The sequence below is a fragment of the Cynocephalus volans genome, chromosome 7 (assembly GCF_027409185.1).
Source record: "Cynocephalus volans isolate mCynVol1 chromosome 7, mCynVol1.pri, whole genome shotgun sequence".
Taxonomy (NCBI): domain Eukaryota; kingdom Metazoa; phylum Chordata; class Mammalia; order Dermoptera; family Cynocephalidae; genus Cynocephalus; species Cynocephalus volans.
The window spans coordinates 87881440-87897727 of record NC_084466.1 but is presented as its reverse complement, the minus strand read 5'-3'; the positions used below and the strand labels follow the sequence as shown (position 1 = coordinate 87897727).

The 16288-nt window shown below is 39.7% G+C and overlaps 1 protein-coding gene across 7 annotated transcripts in view; it reads left to right on the top strand.

Moving 5' to 3' along the window:
- The window catches only part of IFT88 (intraflagellar transport 88), a 162089-nt gene extending 152103 nt beyond the window's left edge, over nucleotides 1-9986 (top strand). For 5 of the 7 annotated variants that reach the window (XM_063101884.1, XM_063101881.1, XM_063101882.1 and 2 more), the window contains 2 exons: nucleotides 9414-9524; nucleotides 9771-9986. In XM_063101884.1, coding sequence (XP_062957954.1) covers nucleotides 9414-9524; nucleotides 9771-9892 — 233 coding nt within the window. In that variant the 3' untranslated portion in view covers nucleotides 9893-9986. The remainder of the gene's footprint in view (nucleotides 1-9413; nucleotides 9525-9770) is intronic. The other 2 variants (XM_063101885.1, XM_063101883.1) reach the window with 1 other exon arrangement.
- Nucleotides 9987-16288: the final 6302 nt, after the last annotated feature.

Genomic DNA, 16288 nt, shown 5'->3' with positions numbered 1-16288 from the left:
CCCAACCTGATGCTGCTTGCTCATCCTTGCTCTTTGGAACCAGTAAATATGTGATATTAGCTCTATTGAAATTGAGTGTCCCTTTAAGAAGTAATTGTCTTGAGTAATCCCTCAGGAGGTATTAATTATTTATTAAAATTCTAAGACGAGCTTCACTGTTCTCTAAGGATCCTTTGCCTTCCTCTGAAAATCGTACGTTCAGAATAACCCACCATTTCCTCCCAAATATCAACAATCTTTAAGTTTTCAGAGCCTTCTCTGGTAATTCGTAAGCTTGTAAAATCTCTCCCCCAAACCTGAGCCTGAGTTTCCCAGATGTCTTCAGTCTGAAAATCTGCTTCAGAAACATCAGGACCTTCTAATGAGATGCTAGAACAAGCCCTAAGGATACTGCGTAGCATGGCGCTGCCTGGAGCCGAGGACAGTGTCCTGAGTCCCACCCCAAAACAGTGTCCCCGAAGAGACTCTGACATCTGCCTCTTAGAAACAACAGACAGGTTCAACTGTGCCTTGATGCCACCCAGGTTTCCTATCCTCTGACATGGAGAGTCGCTTATCCTCCCTGGTGGCCTCCCATATCATGCTTTAAATCATGCTGTGCTTCAGAAGAAAGGGAAAGTGCTTCCCCGGGCTGGAACCTCCTCCAAAGTCAGGGGCAGGTCAGTGAAGAAGGGACTAACCATGAAGATAGGTAAGGCTGCCCTGGGTCTGCTACCTGTGTGCAGAGAAAGGCCTTTCTTTTTTTTTTTTTTTTTCTTTTTTTTTTTTGTGACCGGCACTCAGCCAGTGAGTGTACCGGCCATTCCTATATAGGATCCGAACCCGCGGCCGCTGGGAGCATCGCTGCGCTCCCAGCGCAGCACCCTCCCGAGTGCGCCACAGGCTCGGCCCTGGAGAAAGGCCTTTCTGTTGAAATTCACCTCCTGGTCCTGGCCTCCCACTGCTGCTTGTTCTTTTTAAACCCATTTTCCTTTCTCCCATCAGTCCGTTCAGTCCAACACAAATAGCTGGTTCTAGTTCACAAATAAACATTATCCTTATGTGAGGGAATTTCAGAGACTCTGTGCCATTGAAGCATTTTACAAGCAGGGTTTTGAGTTGCTTGGTTCTCTTAGCACAAGTTTAAAGCACTAAACGGTCCCTTCCTGGATGGCTTGCTTGCTTTTTTCTCTCGTACCATTTGCCTTTTTTTTCTTATTTCTTGACACCTTGAGTTTATATCATCTCAGACTTCTTCATTTCATCCTGCAGCCCATTTTAAATGCCACTTTCAGTGGCTTTGCTGGTTCCACTCTGACACTTTTTCAGAAATTGTGTTTCTGCCTCCTTTCTCCATTCTGGGCACAGGCCATACTCCAAGGCTGGCTCTGGCTTTGAGGGTGGAATAAACCAGGCTGTACATGCCTCTCTCTCTTTTTCCTTCCTTTGCCTTGGGGGGGCCTCCCGGAGACCCTCTAGCCTGCTGTGGATGCACGCCCCTCCTCACAGCGACCACATCCCCTGGCACTCTCAGATAGTGGTCCCTTATCTGTTCTCATTCCCCACTTAGAAATTCTCAATACAAACCCACAGGTTCAAGGGAGCCTGGTCTCACCCGTCTTCCACCTCTAACCTGTGAAACACAGAGATGCACCTTTACATCGTAACATGCAAATACTTGGCCCTTGTCTGAATTAGACCCATCGTTCAGATTGGACAGTTTTTTATATGAATCCACATAAGTTTAAGTATAATATATTCAAACAAATGCAGTACCTACACCTAGACTTTTTTTTTATTGAATCATTATTGATTATACATACTTTTGGAGTTCAACGTTGATGTATATTGATTAAATCAATATTATTGGCATACGCATTATTACAAATCATACTTATTTTTTATGCCCCTTGTCCAGTCTCTCCCTGTCCCTCTCTCCCCCCCCCCCCCCACTGATAACCCTAGATTTCTTCTCTCCTTCTGAAAGAGTAATGGTTACTCTGTTGATTTGTCACCTAGATGATCTGTCCAGTGCTGAGAGAGGTGTGTTCAGGTCCCCGACTATTATCATAGAGCAGATGCTTCTTCTGTCACTCTGGAATGGACTTTGTGGAGAGAGACAGCTTCTTCTTTTCTTTGGTCTCCGCTGGTGATTCTCCTTGTGTCAATGCACTTGAGTGGCTGGTGGGCCATCTGCATGGTGGTTGTGTTGGCTAGCTGCTTTTGTGGCAGCTGTGGCTATTGTGGTGGCTGTGGTTACGTGGAGTTGGTGTTTTTGGCCTGCTCCTTGCCTGGTTGTGGGAGGAGGGGTTGGTGCCCAGCTCCATCTGTTTTTACATTCTAAGATGTTGTTACGGAACAGTTAGGGGGTGAGGGAGAGAGGAAGGGGGAAGGAAATAGGGTGGGAAAAGGAAGAGGGGGGTATGGTTGAGGCCTGTGGCACCCCCTCATTCCTGCAGGGGAGACCAGGGGCTTCCGGTGGTGGCTTGGTCATTGCTGGGCTGAATGAAGATGTCGGGGAGTGTGGCCAAAGCTCTTGGCCCCCCTACTGCCCCAGCTCAGGAGCTTAGGGTATTCCCTACAGCACTTTGGTGGTCATCGCTGGGCTGGGTGCGAGTGTCAGGAGGGCATGGCTGAGGCCCTTGGCCCCCACCATCCCAGTTCAGGAGCTTGGGGCACCTCCTGCAGTGGCTCAGTGGTCATCAGTGGTTGTGGGTGTCAGGGAAGATGGCTGAGGCCCCCTAGCCCTCCCCCATCTGTGGTTTGGGGGTCCAGGGGCTTCCAGTCCTTCTAGGTTTTATAGGTGTTCTTTGGTGAAGTGAGACCTTTACTAGTTAATATCAAACTTTGTCTCTGGTGTGTGGGTATTTGTTTTTTTTTTCAGTTCTGTGTTGGATTATTCACTGATTCCACTACTTAAATTCTGCACTGGAACTAATTTGTCATCCTTTGCTTACTTCTAAAATGGGGGAATTTCCTGTGGGGACCAGCACTTGAGCCCTGTGGTTGAGCTAAATTGCTGCTTTGCTGCTGATTCCCTGGGGAAGGCTTTTTGTGCAGCTCAGGTTTTAGTGGTTGACCTTGTATGTACTTCTGGGTCTTGTGAGGTCTGGTACACCCAGATTGTTTAGAAACTCTGGTCTGGACCTGAGTCTTTTCAGCAAACTGCTCCCCCTACAGTTCTGTATTCCTGACCAGTCTTCTCTGAGTGGTCCTGTGCTGATTGGAGGGCAGATCAGCTGTCCATGCTGTGCCCCGATGTTCCCCAGGCAGGCCTGCCTCCACCACCACCCACCCTCTAAACGCTTCCCATGGGTTGGGCTGAGCACTGGTCCCTTGCGATGACTCACCAGCCTCTGCGTGGCTCCTTTTTTCAGTTGTTGTGGCTCCGTGTTCCTATGTGGGTCCATGGGAACCATTGGTGGTCTTGCTGGCCTGAGGGCTACCAAGGTCCTTTTTTCCCCTGCTACCTCCAAGCAACTTCATCTGAAGGGCACAGCTGTGGCTTTTGCCAGTGCCTGCTCTGTGCACTGACCAGGGCCAGCCTGGAAGCAGCGGGGGCTTGAAGTGGTGGGAGTGGTCACTTCTTTCTCTCATCATGGCTTCTCCTGCCTTCGTGAACTCTGTAGGTCTTTCCTCCTCTTCCCCTGAGGTCTAGTGGACCCAGCTTGGCTCTTGTTGCTTTTTAATAGTTGTAAATTGGTTGATTTGAGGGAGAGAGTGATGCTGGGGACCGTCTACTCCACCATCTTGACCAGAAGCCTACAACTATATTTTTAACATGTTGAGTAGGAGAGAGGACCATAAGGAACTTTAATATATCAGAATTATTGATTTATTTAATATAGCTATTTCTGAAATGCTTGAGGGCCCTTGCAAACTGTGTGTGTGCGTGTGTGCGTAGATCAGACTAATCTCACTGAGGCCTTCCTTTTACTGTTAATTTGTTTAGTGAACCTAGCTCCCTTTCTCTTCCTGTGGTTCTCAAACTCTAGTGCATATCAGAATCACCTAGGAGGCTTGTTAGACTGCTGAATGCCACAACACTTTCAGAACCACTGAACATGCTGGGGCCCAGGAATGGGCATGTCTAACAAGCTCCCAGGCAATGCTGCTGCTGCTGGAATAGCATATAGTAAGAATATATATATGAATAAGGCCCATGAGCCACACAGTACATGGATCCTTCACCAAAGAGGCATTATTGTGTAATGGGCTAGGACCAGGATGGAAATCAGGAAACCTGGATTTTGGTTTCCTAAATGTCCACTAACTGGGAACTCTTGAACAAGTGACTTCACTATCCTAGGTCTGTCTTCTCATCTGAAAAATAAAGGATTAGAGTTAATAACATTTAAATGACATTTTTGTGTGTATCTGCTGAATCTAAAGTTTTACAGACTTCTATTTATGACAGTAAGATGGACTGAATATTCAGGGAAACTCCTCCAGGTATAGCACTCCTAAAAATGGTGGATTGATTTTTTTTTTTTTTTTAAGGAAGGAAGAAAGAAAAAAATGGAAAGACTTTAAAAATGCATGGCTGAGTTGGCAGGAAAGAATTCTTGGAGACCAAAAAGGATTAGACAGTTTAAATCCAAAGGAGTAAATAAGTGCAGACATTGGCATTTGCCTAGTGAATCCCTTATGGCCAGAGCCTGGGATTACAGACCACTCATGGGAACAAGAGATAAGGCCGGAGTCCCCACAGGGTCAGAGGTTAAATCAAAGAACCCCCTTCATAAAGCCAGGACCGTTAACAGGTACTACCCACAGTAAGTCAACTGGGAAAGAGCCCATCCTGGCTTCACTGGAATGTAATAAACAAGAAAAGCTCTCTTGGGAATTCCTAACCATAAGCCCTCACTCACATAGTTTTAGAGCTACGGTACGTGTTACCCGTGCGGCCTGAAGAACACCAAGCTGAAAATTTGGTTTAAAGTGGACTTGAGTTGGTGGTGCTGCCAGGTGCCTACAAGAAACAAGTTTAAATCCTCCCTGAAGGAATGCACTTTAAATCTAAGCCTCAAATAATTCCTTCAGATAAAGTTCCAAAGAATAAGGACCTACAACAAAAAAAGTGTATGCATACATGAGGAAATAAGCTCCTATGAGTAAGCAACAACAGAAACCGTAGAAACCATTCTTCAAAGATTACACATATTGTAATTATCAGATAAAGAATACATTTTAAAAGTGAGAATATGGGCCAGCCCCATGGCTCACTCGGGAGAGTACGGCGCTGGGAGCGCAGCGGCGCTCCTGCCGCAGGTTCAGATCCTATATAGGGATGGCCAGTGCGCTCACTGGCTGAGCATGGTGCGGGCAACACCAAGCCAAGGGTGGCAATCCCCTTATCGGTTACAAAAAAAATAAATAAATAAAAGTGAGAATATGAGGGTACTTCAAAAAATGTTTGTGAAAAAATAGAATTAAAGATAATAAGAATCTTTCCTTGAAATTTGTGAAGTACCCTCATACAGATACCTGAACTCTAGAACTGAATAGATTCAGATAAATTTTTTGAGATAAAATTTCCCAAAATACTGTCAAAAAATTAACACTGTCTATTGTAGAAAATAAAGACTTCTAAACAAAAATAGTGGTATCCTGTAATTCCCTTAGACCTGCTTCAGTTTATTGTTTTTTTCTTTTTGTCTTGTTGACTCAATAATTTCAAGTGATGTGTCTTTGAATTCATTTATTCTTTCTTTTGCTTGATCAAGTCTGCTAATGATCCCCTCTGAATTATTCAATTCAGTTATTGTATTCTTCAGCTCCAGAATTTATATTTGGCTCTTTTTTTATAATTTCTGTCTCTTTGTTGATATTCTCATTTTGTTCACTCATTATTTTCCTGATTTTGTTTAGTTATCTGTGTTCTCTGATACCACATTGAGCTTCTTTAAGATGATTATTTTGAATTATTTGACAGTTAATTCATAGAACTCCATTTATTTAGGCTTGGTCTCTGGAGATTTATTTTGTTCCTTTGATTGGGTTATATTTCCTTATTTTTTCCATGTATCTTATTTTTTGTTGTGATTTGTGTATTTGAAAAAACAGCCACCTCTCCAGGTCTTTACAGACTGGCTTCGTAGAGGAGAGGACCTTCACCAGTCAGCCTGGCTAGAGATTATGGGGGCCTCTGAAATCTTCTATGGGGAAGCATCGTCTCTGGGCTTGTATGTATAATTTCCCAATTTGAAAGGTTTGCTCGTTTCTTTATCAGGACCTGGTGGTCATTGCTCCCCTAGTGTCTGTCTGCAGTACTGTAGAATCTCTGGCACTGCAGCAAGCCACTGAGTTCTCTTTTGTTCTCTGTGGCTGCAGGTATCCAAGGTACGGTATTTCTGTGTGCACTCTAGGTCATATGAGACAGAGACCAGTCCTTCAGGCAGCCCTCCAAAAGCCAGAACATTGGACATGTTTTCCATCCACTCTTTCTCTTACCTCCCAAGGAAGAAGACATGAGCCGGACACTTCCTCCTGGTTGCAGTGAGCTGCACTGGCTTCTCTCTGCAGTGGGGGAGGTATTCTAGCATTGCAAGAAGCTACCGAGCTCTCTTTTGTTCTTAGCAGCCTCCAGGCATCCAAAATATGCCAGTTCCCTATCAGGGCTCTGAGTTAGATGGGACAGAAACCAGTCCCTTGGGCAGCTCCCCCAAAGGCCAGAATATTGAACATACATACATTCTGCTCTTCTCTTTCCCTCCCAAGGGAGAAGCTGTGACTTTGGCTGTCACGAGTTGTGCCGGCTTGGGGAAGAGGCTGACATAGTTTACATGAAATGGCTTTTCTTATCTTTTCAGTACAGCTCTTTTTGTCTTTGAGCTTGCTTGGGGTAGTCTGACTTCCTAACTGGTTTCTGGAGTTCTCATAAAGGCTTTTGGACTGTATATTGTTGTTAAATTAGTGTCTCTGTCAGGAATGAGGTCTGGGGCTCCCTGTTCTGCCATCTTGCTGACTGCAAAATTTTAAGTCTTTTCAAACACTACCAAATTACTCTCAGAAAGCTTGTTCATTTATTTCACGTGTTAACCTGATATTTTGCCATTTTAATAGGCAGAATTAAGTCTTACATTTGGAATCCTACATTTAGAATTATTTGGATGTTTAAATTATGTAATATTTGATATTTTATGTTGTGAAGCATATTTAAAAAATAAAAATTAATGAAACTATCATAAAATATTAGAACCAGAATAACACCGTTACTGCTCTTCCCACCTGGCTGCTTCTCCCCATCCTGTCCCCCGCCTCCCCCACAGAAACCCCTGTGAATTTTATATTTATATACTTTAAGTTTCATATTTTTCTGTTTCTTGCTTTTTCATGTATAATCTTATATGCAAACAATATATTTAACTTTGCTTGTTTTTGAGCTTTCGAATAAAGGTATCATTCAATATGTAGTGTTCTGACTTGCTTTTTTCCCACTTAATATGTTTCTAAGATTAAGTCAAGTTAAACATTTTTTATATACTTATTGCCATTTGTACTGTTTACTTTGGGAATTATCTCTTTCTGTCCATTTTGTACCAGCATTCTTTTTTTTTCTGGTATAGATAAGTTTCAAGATTCCTTCTTACTCTAAATTCTACAATTCTAAGATTTTTCTCTTTATAAAATAAAGTATCATTTGGAAGTTTTAATGTTAATCAATTGATAATTGAGATAAATTGATCTCCAAATTCTCACTTTCTGAAGCTATTCATTATATAACTTTCTCCCAGGAAGTAGTAATTGTGTTTGTTGCTACAACAAAATGAATATAATAATTTCCAAAATGGTATCATTTTGTTATTTGAGCTTAAAACCCACCAGGGGGTTTTAATGCTTATTGATCCATTTGTACCTACCCATGCATGACATTATTACCCCATGAAAGCTGATTGAAAATGGTGAAACACCAGTATTCCCAATGTACCCCCCCTGGTCTTTATAATGAAACTGTTTAAAAAACTGTATTTATGGTTCTTCAAAGGAAGTCTGGTTTCATTTTTTAAAAGGTTTGCTCTTTCCACAGGATTTGAATCCTTCAGGCTGGATTCATACATTAGGATTTCAGTAGGGTTTTGGGTACCTTAGGAAGCTACCAGGGTTTTGTTGCTAGCTTATATCTATATGAAAAGTGAAGTAAAAAGAAATATTGCCTAGAGCAATGGTTTTAAAATGTTCTTGATCTGAGCCCACTTTGGTAGTTTGAAAGACATCCATATACACTTCTGGATGGAAAAAAGTTGGCTTTATTCTAACAAAAAATGAGAGAGGAATAAAATGGTGTAAAAGTATGTAGACACATTCAGTGCATTGAATTAAGCGATTTTATTTGCCATTAACATCAATGGTAGGATCAGTTGGCCAATCTTAAAATGTAGGAATTTTAGAGACTGTCTTGTTTTGATTTATTCCCAGAGACATTATGTATAAACTAAAATACTCAAAAGAGAAATGATCAGTGTATATCAGTGGACTACTCTCATTGAAAGTGAAGCTTACATAATAGAAAAGAAAAATGCCATGTGGGAGTGTTAAGGGGAAGAAATAAGAACTGGTGTAGAGGAGTAAGTTTTTTAAGAAAATATAATAATAGAAATTTAGGGTTAAAAGTACTATCAGTGTTCAGCCCTAACTGAAAATCTTTAGTGATATGATTTTCATCTTTAGTGAATCTTTACAGTCTTCCCCAAGGCAGACATTATTTATTTGGGCAGCTAAAATTCTTTCCAAGTTTTTCCTTTTATTGAGCCAAAAACTATCTTACTATAATGAGGGTATTTCAGAAAGTTCGTGGAAGATTTGTATTATCTTTTAATTCCATTTTTCTACAAACGTTTTGAAGTACCCTTGTACAGAGGAAATGTAATCCTCTCCTATATGAACATTCTTCACGTGTTTGAAGGTAGTGATTTTGTGATCTCGATTCTCTGCCACCTGGGTTAAGCTTACCCAGCCTCTTCTGCAGTTTTTCATATGATGTGCTTTTAGGGCTTCTCACCAGCCTTAGTATAAGGTTGATGATACAGCTCCTATTGGTCTTATAACAGCCTGCTTCTTCTTTCTTCAAGTACTATTTGTTCTTTGCTAGGTTTTTGGTTTTTTGTTTATTTTTTGGGTTTTTGTATTTGTTTTTGCTAATCAGAGTACTCTCTTAACTTCTCACAAGTTCTATAAAATTGGAATCTATAACTAAGCACACATTTGAAAGAATACATATTACTACTCTTAAGTGATATTTTATCTGTCTTATAGATTTCCCACAGAGATTTCCCTTAAATTTCAGAAAACAAGAATTACATCCCTAAGAAGGTGGTTTCCAAATGAAACAACCTGCCTATTTTCTGGCAAATAAGTATGCTTTAAGATGCACAATATAGTGTTATATTTTCTCAACGTATTAAACAAATTCATTTTTATTTTTGTGTTTTCAGATAGTGGCCAGAACTGTAGTGCCAGTAGTAAAGGTGAACGACTAAGTGCCAAACTCAGAGCTTTACCTGGGACAAATGAACCTTATGAAAGTAGCAGTAACAAAGAAATAGGCAAGTGCTGATACTTTCCACCCAGTTCCCACAGGCATAGCAGGTCTGAAGAAGACTGGTGAGATGGCAAAAATGTGTCATTGGGAATTATTAAGAATTTTTTATTTATAGAGAAAATTTAAAATGACTTGGGAGAGTGTTTCTGTTCACTCTGAGTTGTTCAGTTTTGATTATGAGAGTAACTGGTTTCACATTTGTTTTGTTTTTCTGTATTCCTCTAATATAAAAATCTCTTTTGAACCCTAGATGCCTCCTATCTGGATCCACTTGGACCTCAAATAGAAAGACCAAAAACTGCAGCCAAAAAAAGAATCGACGAGGATGATTTTGCTGATGAACAGTTAGGAGATGATTTGCTTCCAGAATAATATTCACTTTTACATGTTATTTATTAAAGAAAAGAAGTCGCCTTACAAGATAATACTCATGTTAAACTTTGGATTAAATATCCAAATTTTATACACTGTCAAAACTTTAAATAAGTGTATTCTGTTCTATGAGTATGGATTTAAGTTGTTTTTTTTTTTTTTAATGGAATAAAAACATGTGAAACTGATACTTTAGGCCAGTGACTTCCTTACCTTTTTGAAACATTGATGGACAAGAAGAAATAAACTTTGTAACACAACCTCAAACACACACACACATATAAAGTATGCATATGTATTCACAAAAATTTATCCTATTACTGGAGTACATGCTGATATTTTCTATAATTTAAAACAAAGTGCTAGTAGCGAAATCACTACATTGATTTTATGACTTGCTGCTTGAAAAATACTGTGTTAGGACATATGTGTGATGAGTCTTTACTCAAGCTAAATTGCTTGGAGTTTGGGAATTGCAAGTCTTTGGAAGTTTTGCCTCATGGGGATTATAACACTATTAAAACAATTATGTTTTGGAAGCAGTATAAAGTGTAATGAGAGAAAATACCAAACCACAACTCTGTTGCTCTCTTCTGTCATTCCTTTCTACCTTCGGCCCAGTGGTATGTAGAAATAGCACAGAGCAATGACAGCTCTGAGATTGCTTTTTCTACTTGTGACTTAGGGCATGGGGTGGAGGGCAGGACTGCCTGCATTTTCCTTTAGCAGTGTGTTTGGCTGGTCCAGACTATCCAGAGGAATTAAAATGGTGGAAAAGTGAGAAGAAAAGGTTCATCTTTAACCCTACACTAGAGAAAATAGACCCCTCAATCTGACAACATTGTCTCTACAGTGTGCATGATACTGTTAGGTACAGCAAAAGGAAAATCAAAATTAGACCATATTCCCTGCTCCTATGGTAGGTTATGATTTAATGGAGGAGACATCCAAAAATACACTAAAAATCTAATATGCACAGAAAACTATTCAAGATTCTGGGGTACAGAAGTGAATGAGACAGAACAAGACCCTGCTGTCAAGGAGCATACATTCTGGTGGGGAAGACGGGCAGTAAATATATTTTTTGAAGCACTTTAGATTTTATTAAGTACAATTAAAATAAAATGGAGTAATTCAATAGGGAGCAATTGTGGTGGGGGAGAGGGCTCTAAGAGGTGGCATTTGTATTAGCACTATCATGAGAAGAAGAAAGCATTCTAGGCAGAAGGAACAGCAAGTGCCAGCACACTGAAAAGAGAATGATCTGGATGGGTTATTGAGTTAGAGTGATAGTAAGAGGGTTTTGGGCCCAACAGTGTGGATGGTGTATTTTATATGCAGCAAAGTGAAAGGATATGCAATCCAAAAGGTTAGCAGGGGCCAGATCATGTAGAACCTTATAAAGAAGAGTTTGGATCCTATTCTAGTTATGATAGAGAAGCTCTCAGAAGGTTTTATGCAAGGGAGGTGAGTGATGCTTTCATTTAAACTTTAGAAACCAGTAATCACACTGGCTATCATGAAAATACGTTAAAGTGGGTGGCTGAGGTGGAAGGGAAGGTTTGAAACTACTAGCAGTAGCCTCAGTAAGATATGAAGGTGATTGAGACCAAGTTTTTAGCAATGGAAACTGAAAATTGGTCAGATTCAGCATATATTTGGAGGTAGAGCTTAGAAGACTTACTAATGGATTGTGCAGGAAAGAGAGGAAAGGATGATGTCAAAATATGTGCCTGAGGAACTGAGTGGCTAGTTTTGCCTTTTACTGACCCTGGGAAAGGGGCTTTTCTAGGGTGAAGAGAAGCTATCAGGGCTTTGGGTAGTCATGCGGGATTGGCATAACATGTTGGAAACTTAGAGAAGCCCCAAATTTATGACTGATTTTCCACCACAGGGCAGGTACTAGAGTGGCATGTCAGCTGGGGGGATGCTGGAGGCTGGGGGACTGGGATGGAGGCTTTTGGATGCTTAGTTAAGTCTTCCATAGTCTTATAGTCCTTAGGGGACAAAGGGAAGGACTTTCCACAAACAAACAATCTACCCTCAAGACATTTGCTATTTTATGAATCTGTGTAGGGCTGGAGGCTAATGATCTAAATGCATAGCCTCCAGGGGCTGACTTGACTCTCCACCTTTCACAGCTGAAGAGACAAATCTGCTATGTTCTTAGTTAAAAGCCAGTGGACTGACTCTTACAAAGACTGCAACCTAGCTCAATCCCTGATTGGACTGAGGTAATTAGTCCCCAATTCTCTCTGCCTTCTCAGAGGAAAAAAGAACTTTCTCTGGTAACAATATTATTTGTAGCTTCTACAGTTCTTGTTATATGCAATGTCTGGCATATACTAAAAAATTACTAGACATGCAAGGAGGCAAGAAAATATGACCAGCAATCAAGAGAAAACATAAATAGAAGCAGACCCTTAGAAAATGCAGGTAATGGATTTCACAAACAAGGATTTTAAAATAACTATGATTATTGTGTTAATAAAATAGAGAAAAGATGGACAAAATGGATGGAGGAAAAGATGGAGAATTTCAAGAGTACTGGAATCTATGAAAAAGTCAAGTGGTAACCTAGAACTGAAAGATATAGTATCTGAAATTAACTTAATTGGATGGATCAAACAATGGCTGGACACAGCAGATGTTAGTATTAGTGAACAGGTCAATAAAAAAAATCCAAACTGAAGCACAGGTAGAAATAAAAAGGGAATAATAAAGCAGATGATGAGACATTTGGGACATGGTCAAGAGTTTAAATAATTATAATAGGAATCCTAGAAAGAAAAGAAAGAAAATGGGATAAAAGTGAAATTTGATGAGATAGTGTCTAGAATTCTCCCAAACTGATGACAGATCCACAGATTCAGGAAGCTCAGCAAACACCAAGGAGAGTAGATACAGAGACAATTATACTTTACACATATTATGCACAAACTGTTGAAAACCAAAAATGAAGAAATTCTTTAAAATAACCATAATAAAAAGAACACATTATTTTCAGAAGAACATGAGTAAGACTTATGGATGACTTTTCAATAGAAACTATGGAACCAGAAGACAATAGAATGGCATCTTTAAAGTGCTGGGGAGTGGTGGGGAGTTTGGGGAACTCTGCTAACCTAGATTCCTATTCCAGTGACTATATCCCTTAAATTTTAAGGTTAAGACATTTTCAGAGAGACAAAATTTGAGAAAACTACCAGAAGCCTAGCTCTACAGGAAATACCAAAAGTAGTTCTACAGGCTAAAGGAACTTGATCTTAGAAGGAAGTATGAAATGACAGAAAGGATGAAAAGCACCCCAAAGGTATGGGGATATATAAAAGAAGATTGGCTATTTAAAACAACAACAATAGTAATAATAATGCCTGTGGGGTTTTTAACATATGTAGAAATAAAATACATGACAATAGTAGCCCAAAGATTGGGATTGGATGTCAAACTGCTGTAAGTTTTTTATATTATTCAGACAGTGCTAGACTGTATTAAGTCAAGGATACATCTTGAAGTCTCTAGTTTTTCTTTTCCCCACTGGGGGGAAAAGAGTATAATTAAAAAGCTAATAGTACAACCAACATAGAAAGATTTGATAGAATTAGAAAATAACCATTTTGCAACCACCACAATAGTAATTGATTCAGGCAAGAATCCTCAATAGATGCTAAAATAAGCGGAGGAAAGTTTGATAAGAACATATTCACATAGCCTCAACATTTTCCCCTACAAATTACTTATGAATTATAAGAGGGAAAATACTAAGTTTATACTGGGGAAACCTGGTGGAGGGTACTACCTTAACCAGTGACCAAAGTTAACATGACCAATGATGGGGCAAATCAAAATCATGTGCTTCCTGATTGATGGAGTTTGGGTGTGTTGTCCCCTCCAAAACTCATGTGGAAACCTGATCTCCAATGTGGCAGTGTTGGAAACTGATTGAGTCATGGGGGCAGATCCCTCATGAATGGATTAATGCTCTCCCTGGGGGAGGGAGGATTAATGAGTGAGTTCTCACTCTATTAGTTCCCGCAAGAGCTCATTGCTTAAAAAGACCCTGGCACCTTCTCTCTCTCTCTTGCTTCCTCTCTCCATGTGATCTGCTTGTACCCGCCGGCTGCTACTACTTTCTGCCATGAGTAGAAGCAGCCTGAGGCCCATGCCAGATGCAGCTGTCCCAGAGTCATAAGCCTAATAAACCACTCTTCTTTATAAATTACCCAGTTTCAGGTTGTTCTATTATAGCAACACAAAACGGACTAAAACACTGATGTGATGTTCTGAGAGGACACAAAATTACCTAGTTAATATTCTTGCCACACACAAAATAAATCTAACCTAAACCTTATCACAAGGAGCCATCCCAAACTGAGGAAAATTGTACAAAATAACTGGCCTGAAAATGTCAAAAATTTTCAAAAATGTCAAGGCCATGAGAAAAATGTCTGAGGAAGTGTTCCAGGAGACATATCAACAAAAAGCAACGCAGGATCATGAATCAGATCCTGGACTGGGGAAAATTTTGCTGTAAAGGACATTATAGAGACAAAAGGTTAAATGTGAATAGGTCTTTATATTAGAAAATAGTAGTATATCTGTAAAATTTCCTAATTTTGATAACTGTAGTATGGTTATATAAGTGTATGTCTTTATTCCTAGGAAATATGCACTGAAGTATTTCGGCTCAGTAGTTCAGAAGAAAGTGCAATGGTAAAGCAAATGTGGAAAAATGTTGACAACTAGTGAAAGGAATAGAGAGTTCTTTTGTAGCATTCTTACAATTTTTCTGTAAGTCTTAAATTATTCCAAAATAAAAGCTTTTTAAAAAAGCTAATTGAGGATAAAATATAATGATAAAAAATACTTTTTTAATCCAAAGACATAAAGGAGAAAGAAAGGAACAAAGAACAGATGGACAAAGAAAACAAGTAGCAAGTAGGACTTAAACCCAATTATATTAGTAATTACATAAATAGCAAATACTAATTATATTAGTAAATATGGTAAATGTAAATAGAAGAAATATTCCAATTAAATGACAAGGATTATCACACTATTAAAAAACAAGACCCAACTATATATTACTTACAAAAGACACATTTTAAATATCAGGGCACAGATAGGTGGAAAAACAAAGACTGGAACAAGGTGTGTACTATACAAACATTCATTAAAAGTAATAGCGGAGTGATCAACTATGTCGAAAGATACAGAAAAATCTAATAAAGATAATTGACATTGGCAATAATTATATCATTGCAACCTCGTTAAAAGTCATTGCAGTGAAGTATTGGGGATAAATGCCCAGTGGAGTGAGCTGAGAAAATGGGAAGAGGGATTTTGGAAGCAGAGAATAAAGACAATTCAGAACGTTTTGCTGTAAAGGGGAGTAGATAAATTAGATGGTAGCTAGAGCGGGATCTGGGGCCAAGAAAGAGTTTATCAAATATATCAGAAAAGAAGGCATGATAAATGAGATTGTAGCTTAGTGGATTCAGTGGTGGAGAAAAGAATGCAATAGCTTTCATCTGTGACAATGAAACGTGTGAGGAGGAGAAAGGATATATAAATCAGTGATCTTGGAAAAAGGCAATATAATTGGGAAAGTGCAATAGGATACTTTCGTTGGATGCTAATCTGGAATTTGTGATCACAAATTAGAATTGAGTATAGTCAGCTCGGTTGTATGATTTTTAACAGAGCTGGGATTATTCCAGACATGCACAACAAAGGGGAAAAAAGGAGCAAGGTATTAAATAAGAGTGTTTACAGGGGTGTGGTAATATTGTTGAACCATGGAATGTAAACTAGACAAGAAAGTCTAGTTTGGTATTCGCTAATGTCAGGGGTTGAATTGTCACTCCCACCCCTGACCCCTGCACTAGACATGCCGAATTCCTAACCCTTATTACCTCAGAACCTGACCTCACTTGAAAATAGGGTCATTGCAGGTAATTAGTTAAGGTAAGGTCATACTGGAGTAGAATAGGCTCTTAATCCAGTATAACTGGTGTCCTTACAAGAGGAGAAGAGACACACAGGAAGCAGGCGACCACATGATCACACAGTCAGAGACTGGAGTGCTGCATCTACCAGCCAAGGAACACCAAGGATCACCAGCAAACATCAGAGACTAGAAACTGCAAGAAGGATTGTCCCCTGAAGATTTCAGAGGGAGCACAGCTCTACCAGCGCCTTTATTTCATGATTTTGGCCTCCCAAAGTATGACAGAATAAATTTCTGTTGTTTTAAGCCAAATAAATAAATAAACTAGACAAGAAAGGAAATAAGGAATCAAGAGTGGAATAATTAGTGAAAAGTGGTAGAAGACTGGATTAGGTCAGAGTTGCAGGGGTGGGTATAGATAAAGGTGATTGTGTTAGGAAGTAGGA